This window comes from Pseudonaja textilis, chromosome Z, assembly GCF_049901715.1.
Source record: "Pseudonaja textilis isolate UNSWEBS1 chromosome Z, rPseTex1.2, whole genome shotgun sequence".
Taxonomy (NCBI): domain Eukaryota; kingdom Metazoa; phylum Chordata; class Lepidosauria; order Squamata; family Elapidae; genus Pseudonaja; species Pseudonaja textilis.
The window spans coordinates 103,428,852-103,447,004 of NC_142008.1; the positions used below are offsets into that span (position 1 = coordinate 103,428,852).

Here is an 18,153-nt window from a genome sequence, read left to right on the forward strand (position 1 = left end):
GGAAATGTGGTTTCCTACGTTTTTCCGGTCAAACGCATGGGACCTACCGGGAATTGTAGTTCTATCGTCATGCCCAAGGCTTGCTGGGAAGAGTAGTTTTTCCATCTCTGCACAGTCAGCCTGGACTTTAACAGCCATTTCTGGGGAGGCCATGGTGGGGGGGGCTCGTTTATTGGACTTTCGCTTTTTCCCGGGTAAGTTTACTTTCTCTGGCGGTTGTTTTCCCAAACTCCTCCCCATCTCCCGCATGCTGGTACGAGTTGGTCATTGGGAATTGCTCTGGTTGACAAGTCTTTATTTCTCTTGTTGGTGGGCGAAAAATGAAACATTCAGCAGGGTATTTGCATCCGGATTATTTTCATTGTTAACCATTCCTGTGAAGAGTGATGCCTTCGAGCATGCACAGAATGCAGCTGTGTTATAATAAGGACCTTTGCATCCGTCGCACCAGTTTATGGAAGCAATTTTACAGTTTATAAGAGTATCTTTTTTAGTCTGTCTTTAGCTAGCCCATTTTGACTTACAGTTTTGAAAGTTTTGATGACTATTGTACGTTACCTTGTAATAAGTCCAGTACCAGTACATGTCTTTTTGGCATGTTTGATACTTACTATACCCTTTAATGAAGTATTATTGTTTTACTGCTGTAATATTGCTTGTCTTGGAAACTTAGCAGTATGGTACTAACAGGAGTTTTTATGTCATGATCAATGCCACAACATTGTTGATCTTTAATATTATGCATGGTTTCTTGACTGCGGTGGAATATTATTTCCTTTGAATATGATGCTCCAGAAAATTTTGAGTGAATGATCTTCCAAGGAAGGATAGTTTTGACATGCCATAGCCTTCCCCAACCTGCTGTCCAACAGATTTATTGGATTCAACTTTCCATAATTTCCAGAAAGTTAAATTTATCACATCTGAAATACAGTTGTGCTATGGATAACTTTAACACACAATTTCCTAACAGAAAGGTCTCTGTGTACATCTCAACAAAGTGGCTGTGTTTATTCTGATCAGTATAGATTATGGGAAAATAATTTGATACTATCCATTCATTCTGGACTTAAATCCCAGATAATAACATCCAAATATGAGATGGGCATCATGGTCTTCTCCCTGCCCCTCTCCCACAAGGTGCATTAAGCCACTTGTTTACCACTACAGTGATTAAAATAAAGGGACATTTGGGTCTTTTAAAACTTCAACTTTTTATTTTTTGTTTTATTTTCAATCCTATTGTACTTAAGAATACCCATAATTTGCTTGGGTTCTGGGAAACATTTAATATTATGGTTCACTCAGGGCATTTATGCTGCCAATAATGAATGTAAAGCTTTGGTCAACAATTGGCTATGTTTCCCTAGCATCTGACAAGGGTGGGGCAGCCAGGAGAATCTATTGGATGAGCTGTGATCCTAGAGAAAGCTTAGCAGGCATAAGAGCTGAAGAAAGAAGGGACAGAGAAAACAAACAAAGCAGGGAGATTGAGAAGACATTAAGTCTATCTAACAAAAGTAGACATTGAGAACCAAGGATGTCTAAAAGAAAGAGGCTTTGAGAACAAGAATTGCTGTGAGACAAACTACACAAAGGGAGGAACTACGGGTGCCTAGAAGGGCCAGAGGTGAAGTTAATGTTGTTAATGCTGCTGCCAAATATTTCCTTGTTATCTGCTGAGGGGATTGTACTGATTGGCTGCATTCTCTATTCTTGCTTTTCTTACTGGTTTTTTTCCTCCAGGGTTGATCTCCTGGGAACGGCCTTTCAGGTCAGTTTGGATGTGATGTCTGGGAATCTGGGACAATCTGAAACACCTACAGTTTATCATGAGAGACAGCGCCTGGAATTATGTGCCGTCCATGCCCTCAATAATGTCCTGCAGGAACGACTCTTTACCCAAGACATAGCTGATGAAATCTGTAAAAGGTAGGTTGTTTGGGTGGCTTTCCTCTCTTTGGGACTGATTATTCCCATATTTAGGATATTTAGGGGAGCGTCTCCACAGGAGTCAATTGCTCTAACTTTATTATACCAACCTTAAAAACATTAAACATCTGACAAGCATCTGTTTATGGTTCCAGGTAAGAACTAAAATAAGTGAGTCAAAATGAAGGGGGAAATCCCAAGGTTTAAAGCTTCGGTGTCAAATTAAATATGTAACATTTATAACAGTGAGTTGGTATATACACCATCTGTCCACTAGTTGAAAATTTGTTCAGAAGTATGATTGGAGCTCTGTTCAATGCAGATAAGTGTTTAAAGTTGCTTCAGCTTCTGTATGCCCCAGAGTCCTTTTAGAAAAGTAGAGAAGGGTGGAGTTTAAAATATTGATTTTATTTAATTTAAATATTTTGTCTATATTCAGTCTTAAAATACCATCTTTTCCTTAGGGAGAAGGATGGTGATTTGTTGATTTCTGTGGAACACTCTGACTGACAAGAGAGGTGGAGTGAAACTCTTTCATGCCCTTTTTCCATTTGAGAATCATGAGGGCTATAAAATTCCATGTGGAATTGTGCTTGAAGTGAATTATACATAAGCTTTATCTTAGAGAACTCCCATAAAGTATTCCTAGGGATGGAGCCAAATCACCTTATGCCCTCCCGTTCCTCCTAGCTTATTCAATGCAAACTCTGGAGGTGTCCTGGAAGTAGGGGATAGATATTGAGCTTGTCAAATCTCCTTCTGTAATATGAAGTGGTTTTTCTCTCTCTCTCTCTCTCTTTTAAAAGCTATTTAGAAATAATAGAAAAGGCTCCATCTCTTTTTGCTTTTGTTTGCATTTGCAAGTGCCTGAAAGGGACGCCGCCTTCTTTTGTTTCTTTGGAAACTGACTAATTGTGCTCAGGGCAAAGCAAGTCTGATTGAGAAGGAAGATTTCACCCTTGATAAATAAAGTAGACTATTCCAGCATGAGTGGCCAGGAATTCTTTCATGTATTCATTTAAAACAATTGGTAATTGTGGCACATTGTTTAGTACAATTAAGATAATATCTTAGATTCAGCAATATTTCAGTGGAAGCAGGTGTAAGCTTCAAGTAGGCCTCTTAAATACTGAATCTGCTGCAGTCTGGGTCGGTTGATTTATTGTTCATTTATACAATCTTATTCTAGGGCAAGTAGGAGTCTCAGGGGCTTCCCTAGAGTATCATAAGTCTCTGGAAAAGCCAAGGCACCAGCTGTATATAAAGAAGTGTACATCCTTTATTCTCAATATATTTCCAGGAGTAGCTCCCTGGAGTATAAGATTTTGCCAGCTTGAAATAAACAAAAAGTTAATACATGAAATGCATGCTTTAAAAACCCACACATCTTATTTTGGACAAGCTGGAGATAAGAAAAATAATAGCACAATACTGCCAATGGGCATGGCACATTATAACTTTAGGGAAGAAAGGTCTTTCCCTCAAGGAGGCTACAGTCTGACAGTGTGGCTCAGACAGGCAAGAAAAGAAGAGGGAAGTGAGGCATAGTGGCTTTCTTATTTTTGGGGTCTCCAGTGTGTTGTTCATGGTAACTCGGGAACATTCCTTACTATTCCAAGTAATATGTATCAGCTCCAGCATCACCTGTATTTGCAAAATGGCTCTTGGAGTTTCATGGATGCACTCTGAGAAAATAAAGATGACAGGTCATTACAATTCAGGGTTGTTGTTGCTGTTGTTGTTTTTTGAGAAAGAACCTGCCTCCTCAGAAAAACTGAAGTAATTTAAGGAATGTAATAGGTGCATATTGGTAGCCTCCATGGGATATAAAGAAAGATACTTCCTAGATAATTTTCTTGCAATTGGATCAGCCATGCTTACTGTGGAAACCATTTGTGAGAGTATCCCTATCATACTCTTAAGTATTCCAAATGTGTCCCTAATACTTAGGGGAGGCTTTCCTCTTTTTTCAAACCTTCGGTGATGTCTGTCATCTCTTTCCCCACAGGCTGGCTCCTGATGCTAGGTGGAATCCACACCGTAGCTTTCTGGGGACAGGGAACTATGATGTCAATGTCATCATGGCAGCTCTTCAGAGTGTGGGGCTTGAAGCCATTTGGTGGGATAAACGAAGGTAAGGAGCTCCTATTTATTTTTTCTAGCTACTTTTTCTGAACAGGCAAAAATCAGCCAACTCCAAACTTGTCATTCTATTTTTTTAAAGAACAAGTTTCTGTCATTCTCTACTTCAGTGTTCTCCTTCATCTTCTTTTCGTAACTATCTTTACTGATTTCTCCTCCACCTTCATGCCTCATTGCTTGAGACAGCTTATAATTTGAAAATGACATGGTCTTGTAGCATTTTGAGGTGTGATTGCTAATCTTTTCTCTGTAGCTGTCTTTGGCGCTTCCTCGCTGATAGATTGACTAAGTTGGGAGCTGCTTACCATGATGTGAAATCATCCTATTCTCTTGGCCATTTCAGAATTGTTTTTTCATCTTCCTGCCAGATTAATCTAGTTGCTTTGCCAAGCTCCTTTCTCCCTTCGTCTCATAGACCCCTCGAGCAATTGTCCCTGGCAGGGCTGGTTGGCTTCATCGTGAATGTCCCTTCCAATGTGTGCCTGGGTTTCCTGTCTCTTCCTGTGAGGCGTCGCCACTGGATTGCTGTGCGTCAGCTTGATGGCATCTATTATAATCTTGACTCCAAACTGAAGGCACCAGCACCAATTGGTGGTGAAGCTGACCTCAGGTACCAATAGGGTGTTAGTCAAGATGTAATTGCTTCCTTTTTCTGTGTGTGTTTTACTTCCATATTATGAATTCAAAGTGATTTCTCTAAAGTATAACATATCATACATAAGCAATACCAAATATCACATAACGTAATGAAAACCCAAAATATGGATGTTAAAGTTGCTAAAAGGAAAGAAATTGATTGACTGCTCTAAGTAGCCACAACTCTGCTGACATTTGAACAACATTCCGCAATGCATTTTTAGGATGAAGCTTGGAGAAAGCTGAAGTCCTTGGAGAATGGTGCTGGGATGGTGAGAATGGTGGTTGGAGGCTCACTCACAGGAGACCCAGCTGGATTCCTAATATTATGTCCTTTTTTCCCCACAGGATATTTCTCCAGGAGGTGCTTTCCCAAGGCGCATGTGAGTTGCTGTTGATTGTGCCCCATGAGGCAGGCGAAGCCAGGCCTTGGCTGAACACTGTGACATGATCCCAGGCCTCCCATAAGAAACTGCCTGGTCTAAAGATCTTTTTTTCTCCCTGCTGCACTCCCTTGCACCGCCTGCTGCATGTGACGTGGGGAAGAAAGGAGCACTCCATTCCTGTTTATACTGTCACTGTGGGTGCCAATGATAGAATCCATCTTACCTTCTCTAAGAAATGATCCTGACTCCGCTCTATTTCTGCTTGCTTTTTAAAGGCTTGGCTTCTTCTGGGATGATATGGAATAAAGCACATGGCACCCAATGGTGAAGGGTTCCTCCCGCGCCCCCCAAAGTATATCATGATACTTACGCCTATATAGGATCTTCCTTGTAGACAAGTAGATCAAAATTGGGAGTTGGTTTATGCGCAAGGCTTGATGAGATGCCCATCTCTTCATCCCCAGCCTATGATATAAATGCAACAGTAGAATGTGGGTCTTTTCAGAATTCTAATATAAAAGCCATTCTGCTAATACATCTAAGAGTTCCTTGGATGAAACAATTTGTTGACCATGCCTTAAAGAATTCACATTTGATTTTGGAAAAGGCTGTTCTGGAAAATTGAAGAAGTCAGGGAGGGTCATCTGAAGAACCGGTTGGGAGAATGAGGAGATACCTAAGAACTGTTAAAATGTAAGAAACGCGGGCTAACTTTAGTTCGGGAGAGCTATGCGAAAAGGCTTGACTTCTGTCTTGGGTTTCCTTGTGAAACTGTTTAAAGCAATATGAGAGGTTTAAGAATTCTGGGGTAGCTGTGGTTGATGTTGAGAAGGCAGAAGTTGAGAGGGGGAAAATAATATTTTGATTGAGAATAATGGTTTAGGAGAAGAGGGTAATTCAGATATTGCATTGTAGCCTCTAAGGTGCTTCTGTGCCTTTTAATTTCTGGCTGACAGAAATTCAATAGGAAGATTTTTCCCAAAACTGATATCTTAAAATAGTGGCCTTCCTGATCCTCTGTTTCCAGCACCCTTCCCCACTGGAACTGTAGCTCAATGCTATTGGGAAAGTACCAAGAGTGCTTGTGCCTGTTGAATTTTTGGCTGCCACATAATGATTAAAGGACAAGAATCTGGCACAGTGGATAAAGAAGTGATGGTCCTCTCACAGCAAGTGAAAATATTTGCTTCTTTTTCTTCATTTCTTCTTTTTCTAAAGGGAAAAAAATCCTAGTTGTGCCAGAGAACAAAGTATATAGTGAAAAGTTCAAATATTAATATGGGACAAAACAGTGGTCAGGTCATGGGAGACTAATGCGCTACCCAGTTTGTTATCCAGGTTTATGTATTTTTATCCTTTTCTAGGTGGCATTGCCTATTTTATGAAGTAGAATGAATATATGCATTCCAAGTTTTATGTTTTTACCCAAAAAACCAACAACTCTGAAAAGGTAGAAACAAAATGGTGCAATACAAATAAATGTGTGCTTGAGTTTATTTTATTTTTTTCTGGTAGATTGTGATTTGGGGGTGGGAGAAGAAGATTATATCCCATTTATGTAGAAAGTTGCACTGAACACCAAGAAGGCCACTGTCACCACTGTTTCTACAGAAAGTTGACAATTAAGTGAGCACAAGCCCAGTAAAATGCTTTGTTTCATACATATGAAAACAGTTATGGGCAACTGAGTTGATTTGAAAGTCGGGGCAAAAGGATGGGGAAAGTGTTTCTCATTCACCATTTTACAAATGAATAAAGTATTTGCATAAATGCCCCTTATGAGCATCAAGAACTGCTGCTGAACTATGTATGAATAAACTGTCAATCACAATTTTCTCTTTGAAAAAAAATTACATTGCAATGCTTCATATTTAGAAAGGATTTATTAATAATTTCTGGACAACCTGAATATTCTTAAATTTTATTTATTGATTAAATTTCTACACCGCTGATCTCATCTCAATCATTCTAAGTGATTACCCATCATAAGAAACCATATAAATATGTGAATAAAAGCATAAATTAAAAAGAGAATTAAAAACAAGTTAAAATTCCTAGTAAAAATAAAAATCAGTGTATAACATTCAAAAGGCTACAAGGTTAACAAGACAGCAGGAGTGTCCTCAAGCTACCATTGCCAGGGCTGCACCGTACTTTGAGACACACACACACACACACACACACACACACACACACACACCATTCTAATTGACAAAGTCAGATCTTAACAATCTTGGGAAACCAGAAGAGTGGGGAGGCACTTCATCTGGGGATAAGATGTTCCATAGGTTGGGGACAGCAGCTGAGAAGGGCGTCTAAGAACACACCAGTCAAAACTCTGATGGGACGTAGCATACCCTCCCTGCTTGACTGTGTGGGATGGGTTGATGTAATTGGGGCATGACAGTTCCTCAAGTATCCTTATAGGTCGAAAACTAACTGTCACATATCCCACTTCCCCCTCAAAAAAGATGGATAAAGGATAAAGCTGCCAAGAATTCATTTGTTGCTGTTCTTCTGTAATGTTCTATTTTTTATCGTCTTTTACTCGTCGCAACTAAAGAAATAGGTTTATGGACAAGATATGGCTTTCAAATTTCAGCGAGAATGTTGAATAAATATTCATACAAATCTCTTGGGAGGTTGGAAGCAAAATAAAAATAAATCAGAAAAACGGATTATTTTCTTTAAGGGGAGATTATTTTCTGCTTTTCTCCAGGAGTGTACAGAGCCAGTCTGTCCTATTTTCCATCCTGAGGGTTTGAGCTACTAACCGAGAAGGGCCACTTTACGGGTAAAGCCTGGTTTACAAGTTGGTAGTGACTTCTCAGAACAAAAATATTTGCTCAGCTTTTAAAAAAAGGGAAATAAATTCACTAGGGAACCTTAGTTGGGGAGGATAAGCAGGTAGCATGTGGATATATACTTCGTGATAAAGCAGCTGATTTTTTTGCTTTTTTTCTTGAAGTTACACCTTTTGCTTTAAGGTGTAAACTTTGCAACTATTTTTGGTTATTTTTGTCAGTATTGGCAATATGGTTACTTACAATAAACATTTCTCAGCCTGTTTTTTCAAACTATGGAACCCACAAAGTGTGTCCCCTCCCATGAAATTAGAAAAAAGAATGAGACGGTCACACAGAAATGGAGTGGGAGAGATTATGAAAATTATTTTCATAATTTTGTACTCAAATGCTGTGCTCAAAAGCTGAAACGCCCTAACAATGCCAGGGTAACAAAACAAATTCTCACAGTGCAGTTATAATTGTGCCAGTTTCCTTATCAATTCTCAATGATTTCCCTTTTTAAAAAAATCCCATTCTTCTTGCCTTAAATAATGTGTTCCTAATTGCTTAGCTGTGAGACTATAATTAGTTCAGCATTGTGACCCATGCTAGGTAAGAAGATCTGGGATTATCCCCCATCACCTCCAGATTACATGGTCTTCCAGAAAGTCTTAGGTCCTGAATCTCTTGAGCTCTACTTACCTTCCTAAGTCAGTGCTGACAATTATTTGTCCAATGATTTGATTTCTAAAGCTTTATATTTTCCTAGTGCTACAAGGTGATTGCCAACCTTCTAACATGAAATCGTCAGAGCCTGCTGTGACTCGCTGCACAAGGCCCCTTGTAAAATAAAAAATCTTAAAAATACAATCTAATACCTGACAAAAGCATAATGGTGAGTGTTGTATTTGTGAATCCTAATTCAAATGCACTTGTGCTATATTAAAATTTGCATTCTGATCTTTTTGACTGGCAAATGATAACCCTGTTAGCTTGCTAGTTTATAATTAGGTATTGGCAACTGCAATTTTTCTGGGATATTTTCTGCAATTTTACATGATTTGCAACTTAAATTCACAAAGCCTTTGGCTTAATTTTAAAAATCTTCCTCAGCAGGTATATTTCTGATAAGAAATTCCCAACTATTTTATAGGTAATGATCATAATGGAGCCTATCCATTAGAGCCTTAAGTCATGACAGTTATAAATTGGGTCACCCACATACCAACCTCATTTTATGACCTTTTTTGCAAGGACCATTAAGCAAACCAATGGTTTGCAGTGGGCCAGTTTTGTTGAAAACTGGATTTAAATGCCAATTTTGGGGAAAACTGTCGTAAAACAGTCATGTAACCATGGCATGCTGCAAATGATTATAAATACAGGCTAATTACTGAGCACCCAAAGTGCAGTCACAGGACTGTGGGGTACAGCCATCAGAAGTTTGAATCGGGGTCATAAATGGCTCCAGGGAAGTCCATTGAATCTTTGAATGGTCATTAAACAACCGGTCATAAGGGAAAGAAGAAAACCCCTAAAGCAAAAACAGAAAGAGAGAGAGAGAGAGACGGAGACAGAGACAGAGACAGAGACAGAAAACCAGGCTCTCAACCTAACAGCTAGGTCTCAGCCATTCTCCTAGTTCTGCCTATAATATGGGCCTTACTTATGCTTAAGGAATTTGACCTTCAGAACAATGATTTCTCTTGCTGCTGCTCTTAACAATTACTGAACCATGTAAAGTTTATCATACATAGGCACTTATATTAAATTTGATCCAAAGGTCACATAATATTTTTGTTCTTTTTACTTCTCCAGAATTCTCCCTCAGATGGTAGGGTTTAAAGGTTCACATCTTTGCTTCAAAACAGTTTTGACCATATATGGAGTCTGTGCCCTTAGTATGAAACCATTTTTCCCTTGTTTCTGCATTATCCCCTAATTAAAAAGAAAAGGCTAATGCAAAATATAAAGCTTCACTTCCCATTTATTTATTTTTTTACATTTGTGTGTGTGTGTGTGCATACACACACACACATTTTTCTGTCATGTACAGAGGTGGATTTGTAGCTGTGCAGATGCAGATAGATAAATTTCACAAAACATCCATAACAAAGTACATTTATTGGTACATCAGGTATCTTCATAACTCACATTTGTGACGAAGTTCTTCTATAATGACCAATCCTTTGTGTATCAGCCTTGCAGGTAAAAGATGGTTATCTCCTATCCCATCTCGTAGCGATAGAAAAAGCTACTATCAGTTCATGAGTCCAGGCAAGAATGGAGGGAAACCTCCCCCAACCCCTCGAGGGTCAATTTAGTGACCAATCAGGATTACAGATGTGGCCACATGACATGAACTACATTTCCCAGGATACCTTTAACTACATTTACCATGAAGCATTCCGTTAAGGGGACAGCTCATAATTCCTAAGTAACTATCCAATTCCCATAGACTGGCTGGGATAGCACACTCCCCACCTGGAATTGTAAATTCCACTATTAAAGGAAGAGGAAAAAAAATTAACTATAAACTAAGATAAACAATAAACATTAATACTAACTGAATAGCATATAACTATATAACTAAGATAAACAGTTAGCTATATAACTTAGAACAGTGGTCCCCAACCTTTTTTGTACCAGGGACCAGTTTCACGCAGAAACACTTTTTCAAGGACCGGTGGGGGGGACGGGACCGGACACTTTTTCAAGGAGGGGGGGAGGGGGAGGAGTCCAGGTTTGGTGGTTTGCTTGCAGACGTTTCATTACCTGACTAGATAACATCTGATGTTGTTACCTAGTCGGGTAATAAAACGTCTGCCAGCAAACCACCAAGTTCAGGGAGCGCCAATGCCTCCTCATTGCAACCCTGAGTGACAGATATTCTCTTCTATTGGGACATTTAAAACGGAGGGTTTCAGCTGCAGATTCAGGAACTGCGCCGGGCTGAGGAGCACCTTCAAAACTGAGCGCTGGGTGGCGGCGGCCCGCGGCTATCTCCGTGGCTCAGGACAGGTCCCTGCAGGATGGCTGAGAAGCCCCGCCTCTCAGCCCTGCCTCCCTCAGCCTCATCCCTCAGGTGTCTTCCTCGTTCCTCTCAGTCACTCTCTCGCTCCTCCACCAGCCCAGGAAGAAACTGCTTCAAAGAAGCCAGCAGGGTGGCTTTTCCTGTCGGCGCAGCTCCTCCGAAGCGCCCGTTCACCCCCACCCCGCCGCCCGCAGTTCAATCCAGTGCTCCGTTCTGCCTGCCTGCCTGCCTTCGTTTCTGGTTGTTTCGGAGTAACTTTGGCTGAGAATAATAACTATTCGCCTCTTTTACTCAGCCGAAGCTGCTCCGAAACAACCAGAAACGAAGGCAGGCAGGCAGGCAGGCAGGCAGAATGGAGCACTGGATTGAACCGCGGGCGGCGAGGTGGGGGTGAACGGGCGTTTCGGAGGAGCTGCGCCGACAGGAAAAGCCACCCTGCCTGCTTCTTTGAAGCAGTTTCTTCCTGGGTTGGTGGAGGAGCGAGAGAGCGACTGAGAGAGGAACGAGGCGGGAGGAAACCGAAGCCGCTGAGCCGGAGAGCAGAACAGGCTTTGGTTGCTTCCTCCCTCCCCTTCTTTCATTTGTGTCCTTGATCCCTGATCCCAGCAGCATCGAAGAAAGCCGCCATTTTATTTTATTTTTATTTTCTTTGCGGCCCGGTACCAAATGATCCACGGACCGGTCCCGGTCCGCGGCCCGGTGGTTGGGGACCCCTGACTTAGAAGAAACAGTAAACATTAATAAAGCATCAAACAAAACAAAACATTTAAAGCTTGAGGTTCAATCTTCAAGTTCGGTCTTTTGGTGCAAGTCTGCTGGTCACCTCTGGTGGCCTTTTAGGATGTACAGGTACTCTTGGTGGCAAAGGTGAAAGTCTGGTGGTCGCTTCTGATGGCCTTTTAGGGTTGGAACGGTAATCTTGCTTCCACGGTGTCAAAGGGCATCGGGAAGCTGTTGGAAAGGGTGGTGCGGAGGCATATGCCTGTGTAGAGCATCTTAGTGGACATCTGGTGGTTGGTGGCGGTCGTTGTAGGGTGTCCTAGCAAAAGTGTATTGATCAGTAGCAGCATCTTAGGCTGGAATGGTATTCTTGTTTTCAATGGTGCTAAAGAGCATTGGAAGGCTGTTGGACTGGATGGTGCTAAGGCATGTGCCTGGGCTGAAGCCTGAATCTGGACAATTCCTACTATCCCCCATCCAAGTGGAGATTTGATGGCCACTGGGCCATCTACAGGGCCGCTGACTGACTCGGAGAAGAGAAAGGCGTGTGGGGCATTATTTCTCAGTAAGAGATTATTTCTCAGCCTCCAGATCTAGAGCGGAGAAGTGATGAGCAAGGTGCTGTAGGTAAGGCATGCTACTTATGACCTCAGGTGTTGCGATCTGACTGCAGTCATTTGGTATCCCATCGCATTCAAATACGGGTGGTACTGGGAATTGGGTACTTCCATCTAATGACTCTATGCAAAGTCCAATAGCTCTCCTCCCTGCCATGCTTCTTAGTCCGTGGCACGTTGATACAATGAACGGAAGTTTGGGCTGTTGCAACTCAAAGAGGTTGAAGAATGCGGGTCTGGCCAGGGTGCAGGTGTTTTGAGTGTCTATCTACACATTCATTTTCACGGTGTCTTCAGGGCATCCTTCAGGGTACACTTTGGCTAAACAGATGGGAAGACACGAATGAGGGAATGGTGAGTCGGCGCACAGTGCTGTGCAGTTGACACTCATCCTCGGTTTTGGTAGCAGTTTGTCAGTCTGCTGAGGAGCTCTGCATGCTTCTGTGTCACGTTGCGGCTCCTTGTCTGAAGGACGGTTACGAGATATCTGCTGTGGTGGCTCAGTGTCTGGATGCAGCGCGATTGGGTGCTGGTCACTTTTGCAGATGTGACATTGAACTTTGGTTGTGCAGCATTTGGGCGAATGTTTGGATTTGCAACACTTGTAGCAGTATTGGTAGTCTCTTAGCAATTCTTTTCATTGGGTCAGTGATTTCTCTGCAAACCCAGTGCAGCTGTTTAGCAAGTGACGAATGTTGTGCATAGGACAAAAATGTATTCTCCTTGTGTTCGGATATCTAACTTGGGTTGTATCTGAGGAGTTCTCTCCCCAACTGTGTGTGGATGAGGAGTCAATCTCGGTGTCATGGACAACCATGAAGGGTCTTTCTCTGGTAGTATGTATAGGGCCTGAGGGCTTATATATGGTTGCCGTTGTGTCTTCTGTTATTAGGAGGACTAACAGCTCTGAGTCCATGGGCTTGGTGTGTGTTGCACACTGTTGCCTGGTGGGAGACAAATTCTTCAAGAAGTGTGAAGGGTACAAAGTGGTGGCGACCCTTGGCCATGACGGTGTCAGTCAACTGGAGACACTTTTCAATTATCACCTGCAGAAGTTTTCGAACAATTTTGTTCTGTGTGTCGAGGTGATCGAGACAGGCAAGTCCCGGTAAGTTGGGATCCTGTTGTGCTGTTCTCAGCTGGACAAGTATGTTAGCGAGGTCTATGATTCGGCGAGGCTTGTTGATAGAATTTTAGGAAAACTGTTGAGGCTATTCAGGAGTGTTGCTTCTACGTCCTCGGAAGCACCAAACAGTTCATCAAGCCTTTTCCATGATTACCATAGAGCAGCGGCTGGGTCGTCTAAGTGGGAATGTCAAAAGTGCCCTCGGTATGTTTGCAGACTGTGGCCCTAGCCATGCTATCAAGTGTCCGATTATTTCATCAGGGTTCAGGCGTGCCACCTGAATGGGGCACAGGAAAAGTTTCTTCCATACTAGATATTCGCCATCTGGCTTGTCAGAGAATCTGCGAACTCCGTTGGCGTGCAAATTTAGCTTTCCACTCTGTACAGCCAAGTTTTTCCAGTAGTCTTCAGCATTTGCTGAGTTGTGGGGAGGTATTGACGTAGAGGGTTCTCCCCCTGGATTCTCGTATGGTGGGTTCAGGTTGTAAGTCTTCTTCCCAGTACTTATGGAGGATGTCGTCCTCCCATACTGGGGACGATGGTCAAGCATCACGCTGCTGTGTCGGCTGGGCACAGTTACCTTGTGGTGCCTGGGAGCCGGATTGGTATTGAGGTTGTGGCAAGAATACTGCTGCCTGTGGATTGAGTGTGGCAGTTGTCATTGATGGCATGTTGACTTGTCAAGAAGTCATTGTGAGCACTGTTGGACTAATTTGCTCACCTGGCAGGCCATGAGACATTGGAGTAGGGATGCTAGTGTTGGAAAGAGAATCTCGGACCTTATTACGTACAACATCAGTTGGGGAAGGTTTGGTTATCTCCTAACCCATCTTGTAGCGGTAGAAAAAGTTACTATCAGTTCATGAGGCCAGGCAAGAATGGAGGGAAACCTCCCCCAACCACTCAAGGGTCAATTTAGTGACCAATCAGGATTATAGATGTGGCCACATGGCATGAACTACATTTCCCAAGATACCTTTAACTACATTTACCATGATGCATTCCCTTAAGGGGACAGCTCATAATTCCTAAATAACTATCCAATTCCCATAGACTGGCTGGGACAGCACATATATATTCTTGTTTGATTTTTTTTTGAGTTTTCCAGTGTTCATATTAGACTTGAGGAGAGAGAAGGAAGCCTTTATTTGTACCTTTCAACTATATCAAATATGCCAAGCATAGAAAATAGAAAAGGTTAGATAGCCTCATTATTAAAAAAAAAAGTGGAGGGAAAAAATTATTTATGTGGTAGTGTTAGCCATTTTGTAAAAAAACAAAAACAAAATGGCCCAGCTTCTTTTCAACCAGCAGGTTTGCAATATAAGAGCCAGAAAAAAACATCCAATGAGCAAATAATACCCAAACAATAATTGCAGCATTGAACTGAAAACCTGAATGCCAGAGGTAAGAAAGAAGGATTTTCACCACTGAATCTTAAAGAATGTAAATATATATATTTATTAAGGAATCGGATTTAAATAATTTAAAAAGTGGTTAGGAAAAAGGATACATTCAGAAACCATATACCTTAGGCCTGGGAAATACATTTGACCTGTTTTTAAGCTGGCAAGTACAATCCATGTGTTACAGTGGTGGGATTCAAAAATTTTTTACTACCGGTTCTATGAGGGTGGCTTGGTGGTGGCTTGGTGTGGTGTTTCTGTGGGCATAGCTTGATGGCAGGGGAAGAATACTGTAAAATCTCCAGTCAGAGGTAATACTTGCCGATTCTCCAAACTATTCAAAATTTCTGCTACCAGTTCTCCAGAACTGGTCAGAACCTGCTGAATACCACCTCTGATGTGTGAACTGAAATTCAGTTATCCTCTTGGGTTAATCAAACCTTTTAAACTACAGTTTTCCAATTAAACTAAATGGGCAAGAACTCATATATAAGTATTTTTGTAAAAATAATATACAAAACTAAAATTGCTTTTCAAATGCATGTATTAGACAATATAGTATAATGATTTATCCAAGAAATGATTGGTAAATATGTGTTTACATGGAAAAAGGACATGTATATTCAGTGCTCCACCTAGAGTTGCTTTCTTAGTGAGATGGGCAGCATATTATAAATAAATAAATAAAAATAAAATAAAATAAATATATAAAATAAAAATATTTAGGACTGCATTCAATTCAACATAATAGTATATGATACTACTAGGATGGTCTAAGTAAAATTAGGAACATCTTAAGCTGTAGTCTTAGAGAATTTACTTTGGACTATGATCTTTTGAATTCAATGGCTTTTACACCTGAATAAATCTTCCCAGGTTAATGATGCAGGACCCCCAGTTTCCGGCATCCAGTTTTTCTGTTAAAAATGGTAGAATTTCAGTGATCTGACTTTGGCTGAATCATAACATTATTCATCCTTGCTGAGATTCTATCATGGTGCAGACGCTTTTACCCAGCCAGTTTGCAACAGGCACTTCTGTTTTTGACAGCTGTTGGCGTCCTTCAATGGCACTGTCCCATCTGCCACTCAACACTCCCTCAGCTGGTGCCAAAGCTGCTTGAACAGAGGCACTTTTGACTCCTTTTGGGACTTACTAGTGGGGCCCTTCCTTTATTATGTGCCATGTTGTCCCCTCCAGCTGTGGTTCTGCACCCCTACAGCCTGCCTGTCTATCCTCCAGCACCCCAGTGCTACTCTGGGCTGGTTCAGGTATGATCATTTGTAATTATGTATACATTTATACATGTGTTTGAATCTGTTTGTGTGAGATAGAAGAAACATTTCAGTGTCATTGACAAAGCCCAGCTGTGCCTATCTTGGTGGTCTTGGACAGCTGATAAAGCTTCCCCCATTGATAAATCTCTCCATTCCTGAGTTATTTTTACAAAATTGCTTAGATAGGGAAAATCTCCTTGTATGGAAAGGGATATTTACAGCTTCTTTAGGAACTAGGAGATCGATCCATTTTGTCCTTTGTCCTATGGATTTCCTTTAGTTTGTACACCAGATAGAACCTGTCCACTGAAAGACCTTAGGAATATAATGGATGGAACCTCTGTTGTACATTTTTTTGCTCTCTACCAGTCTTAAAGTTTAAATGGTAAACTTAAAAAACAAAATTGACTTTGGTGAACAGCGTAATAGATTTGATGAGAGGAAAAGGTTACACCTCTCTACTCTATTTAGGAGTTGGTTTTCATCTAGTTTTTCAGTGATGCCACACTGAAAAGGGTTTGTAATCTTTTAATCACCTGAAACTGTTAGTGGTTTTGAAATGAAATATAAACAAATACCACCTTATGCTTCAATGCATGGAGGGCCATTCAAGATATTGTAAGCATTTTATAATTAATAAAGCACAAGCTGTCTTCCCTTACTTACAAGTTTAAATTATGCTCAATATTGTAGAAGAAAAAATGGTAGAATGTATAAATAACATAGGTTAGCAAAATGAATGTTGGTGCCCTATTGGTTTTACAGTATAGGTAAAATATTCTAAATCCCTTGCAAGTGTGAAATGATGAGGCTCAGAGATGTGTTGCTTTGATAGCATTGTGTGGAACATAGGTATCCAAGCAGTCTTGTTTACTTTTGGACCAACACTAAATACTTACGCAATGATTGAATCGACATAATTGGCTTTCATATTGCCTAAATATCTTCCCCCATCTATTCATTTTCTAGCTTGGGTTGTGCAATAACCTGAACTAGGCTAGGCTAAAATTGGATTGGGTCCAACATGTTTTAGGAGAGCCAGTTTGGTATAATGGTTAAACCACCAAGCTAGAAACTGGGAGACCATGAGTTTTAATCCTGCCTTAGGCACAAAGCTAGCTGGTGAGCTTGGGCCAGTCATTCTGTCTTTAGAAAGGAGTTCATTTCTGAAATCTTGCCAAGAAAGCTGCAGAGACTAGTCCAGGAAGTTGCCATGAGTCAACACTGACTTGAAAGCATTAAAAATGTTTAAGGTACCCAGCCATTGCCATGATATATCATATAAACTCATGATATAATTTATGTTTTTTTGATACAGTATGCCATGTAAACACAGAAATTGCATTTTGTTAATCTGGACTATGTTGTCTGAACTCAGACCTTGTGGATTCATTTTTGTGAGCCAAGTATATACCAGTATATAATAACCAAGAGCATATTGAGTGAGATGCTTTTGAAATAATTTATAATTCTGACAATCCTTTGTCAAAAAAAAATGTGTATCTGACCTTCCAGATTTAAATATGCATTAAGGCAGCCTTAATTATTTTATTGGGGAGTGGAGATCTACACATTTTGTTCTACCTTTATCACAGCGGGGACAATTGTCTCTCACAAAATAATAACAGGAATCTAAAACATTGCAAAGCCACTGATTAAAATGCAACAAGAAAACATAAGCAGCATAATAACAAAAGCAGAATAATAATGCCTGCCACAAACAATGTCCATAACAAACCAAGGTAAATCCCAGAGATAGTGTAAAATGTTCTGTGACCTCAGGCAGAAATTTGAATCTAATAATATAATTAAAATCTATAAATGATTTGTTGCTTATGTTGAGAGGATTATATTGTATAGTTCAATTGTGCCTGAACACTTTTACTGCTTAAAAGAGTACAATGCAGAAATAGATAACCTTATGCTCTTCAGCATCCAATTGCTGTCAACCAGCATGTCGAATGGCAAGGCATTGTGGATATTGTAGTCCAGACATCTTGTAAGCATTGATTTGCTTATTCCTACTTTAAATGATTTTGAATTATCAATTTACTTTGTTATTTTAATTCAAAAGAGAAGCCCTGAGATTTT

The 18,153-nt window shown here is 40.7% G+C and overlaps 2 protein-coding genes and 1 long non-coding RNA gene across 5 annotated transcripts in view; 2 read left to right on the forward strand and 1 right to left on the reverse strand.

The window, feature by feature from the left end:
• The first annotated feature begins 34 nt into the window (after positions 1-34).
• JOSD2 (Josephin domain containing 2) lies at positions 35-6,597 on the forward strand. Of its 3 annotated transcripts, none has more exons than XM_026710759.2 (5): positions 35-194; positions 1,747-1,932; positions 3,941-4,066; positions 4,490-4,684; positions 5,059-6,597. In XM_026710759.2, exons 2-5 carry the CDS (start codon positions 1,790-1,792, stop codon positions 5,159-5,161), a joined length of 567 nt encoding a protein of 188 aa, XP_026566544.1. In that variant the 5' UTR covers positions 35-194; positions 1,747-1,789; the 3' UTR covers positions 5,162-6,597. The 3 variants fall into 3 exon arrangements, with proteins under 3 accessions (XP_026566544.1, XP_087771998.1, XP_087771999.1); XM_087915872.1 differs by having other exon boundaries at positions 183-337; XM_087915873.1 differs by lacking the exon at positions 35-194 and adding an exon at positions 1,429-1,630.
• Positions 3,266-10,152, reverse strand: LOC148124187 (uncharacterized). The gene is made up of 3 exons (XR_015740006.1): positions 10,037-10,152; positions 5,467-5,561; positions 3,266-3,617 (listed from the first exon to the last, which is right to left on the reverse strand). It is a non-coding gene; the product is annotated as an uncharacterized LOC148124187 (long non-coding RNA).
• The window catches only part of LOC113442890 (RNA binding protein fox-1 homolog 1-like), a 42,542-nt gene continuing 32,125 nt past the window's right edge, over positions 7,737-18,153 (forward strand). The window contains exons 1-2 of the mRNA XM_087915869.1: positions 7,737-8,777; positions 15,836-16,056. Of these exons, the coding sequence (XP_087771995.1) occupies positions 15,970-16,056 (87 nt within the window). The 5' untranslated portion in view covers positions 7,737-8,777; positions 15,836-15,969. The remainder of the gene's footprint in view (positions 8,778-15,835; positions 16,057-18,153) is intronic.

Bases quoted from the DNA above. Each gene is read 5' to 3' on its own strand.
- JOSD2 (XM_087915872.1), top strand. The intron at 1,933-3,940 runs GTAGGTTGTTTG...CTTTCCCCACAG, and splicing joins GCTGATGAAATCTGTAAAAG to GCTGGCTCCTGATGCTAGGT. The intron at 4,685-5,058 runs GTACCAATAGGG...TTTTCCCCACAG, and splicing joins GGTGGTGAAGCTGACCTCAG to GATATTTCTCCAGGAGGTGC.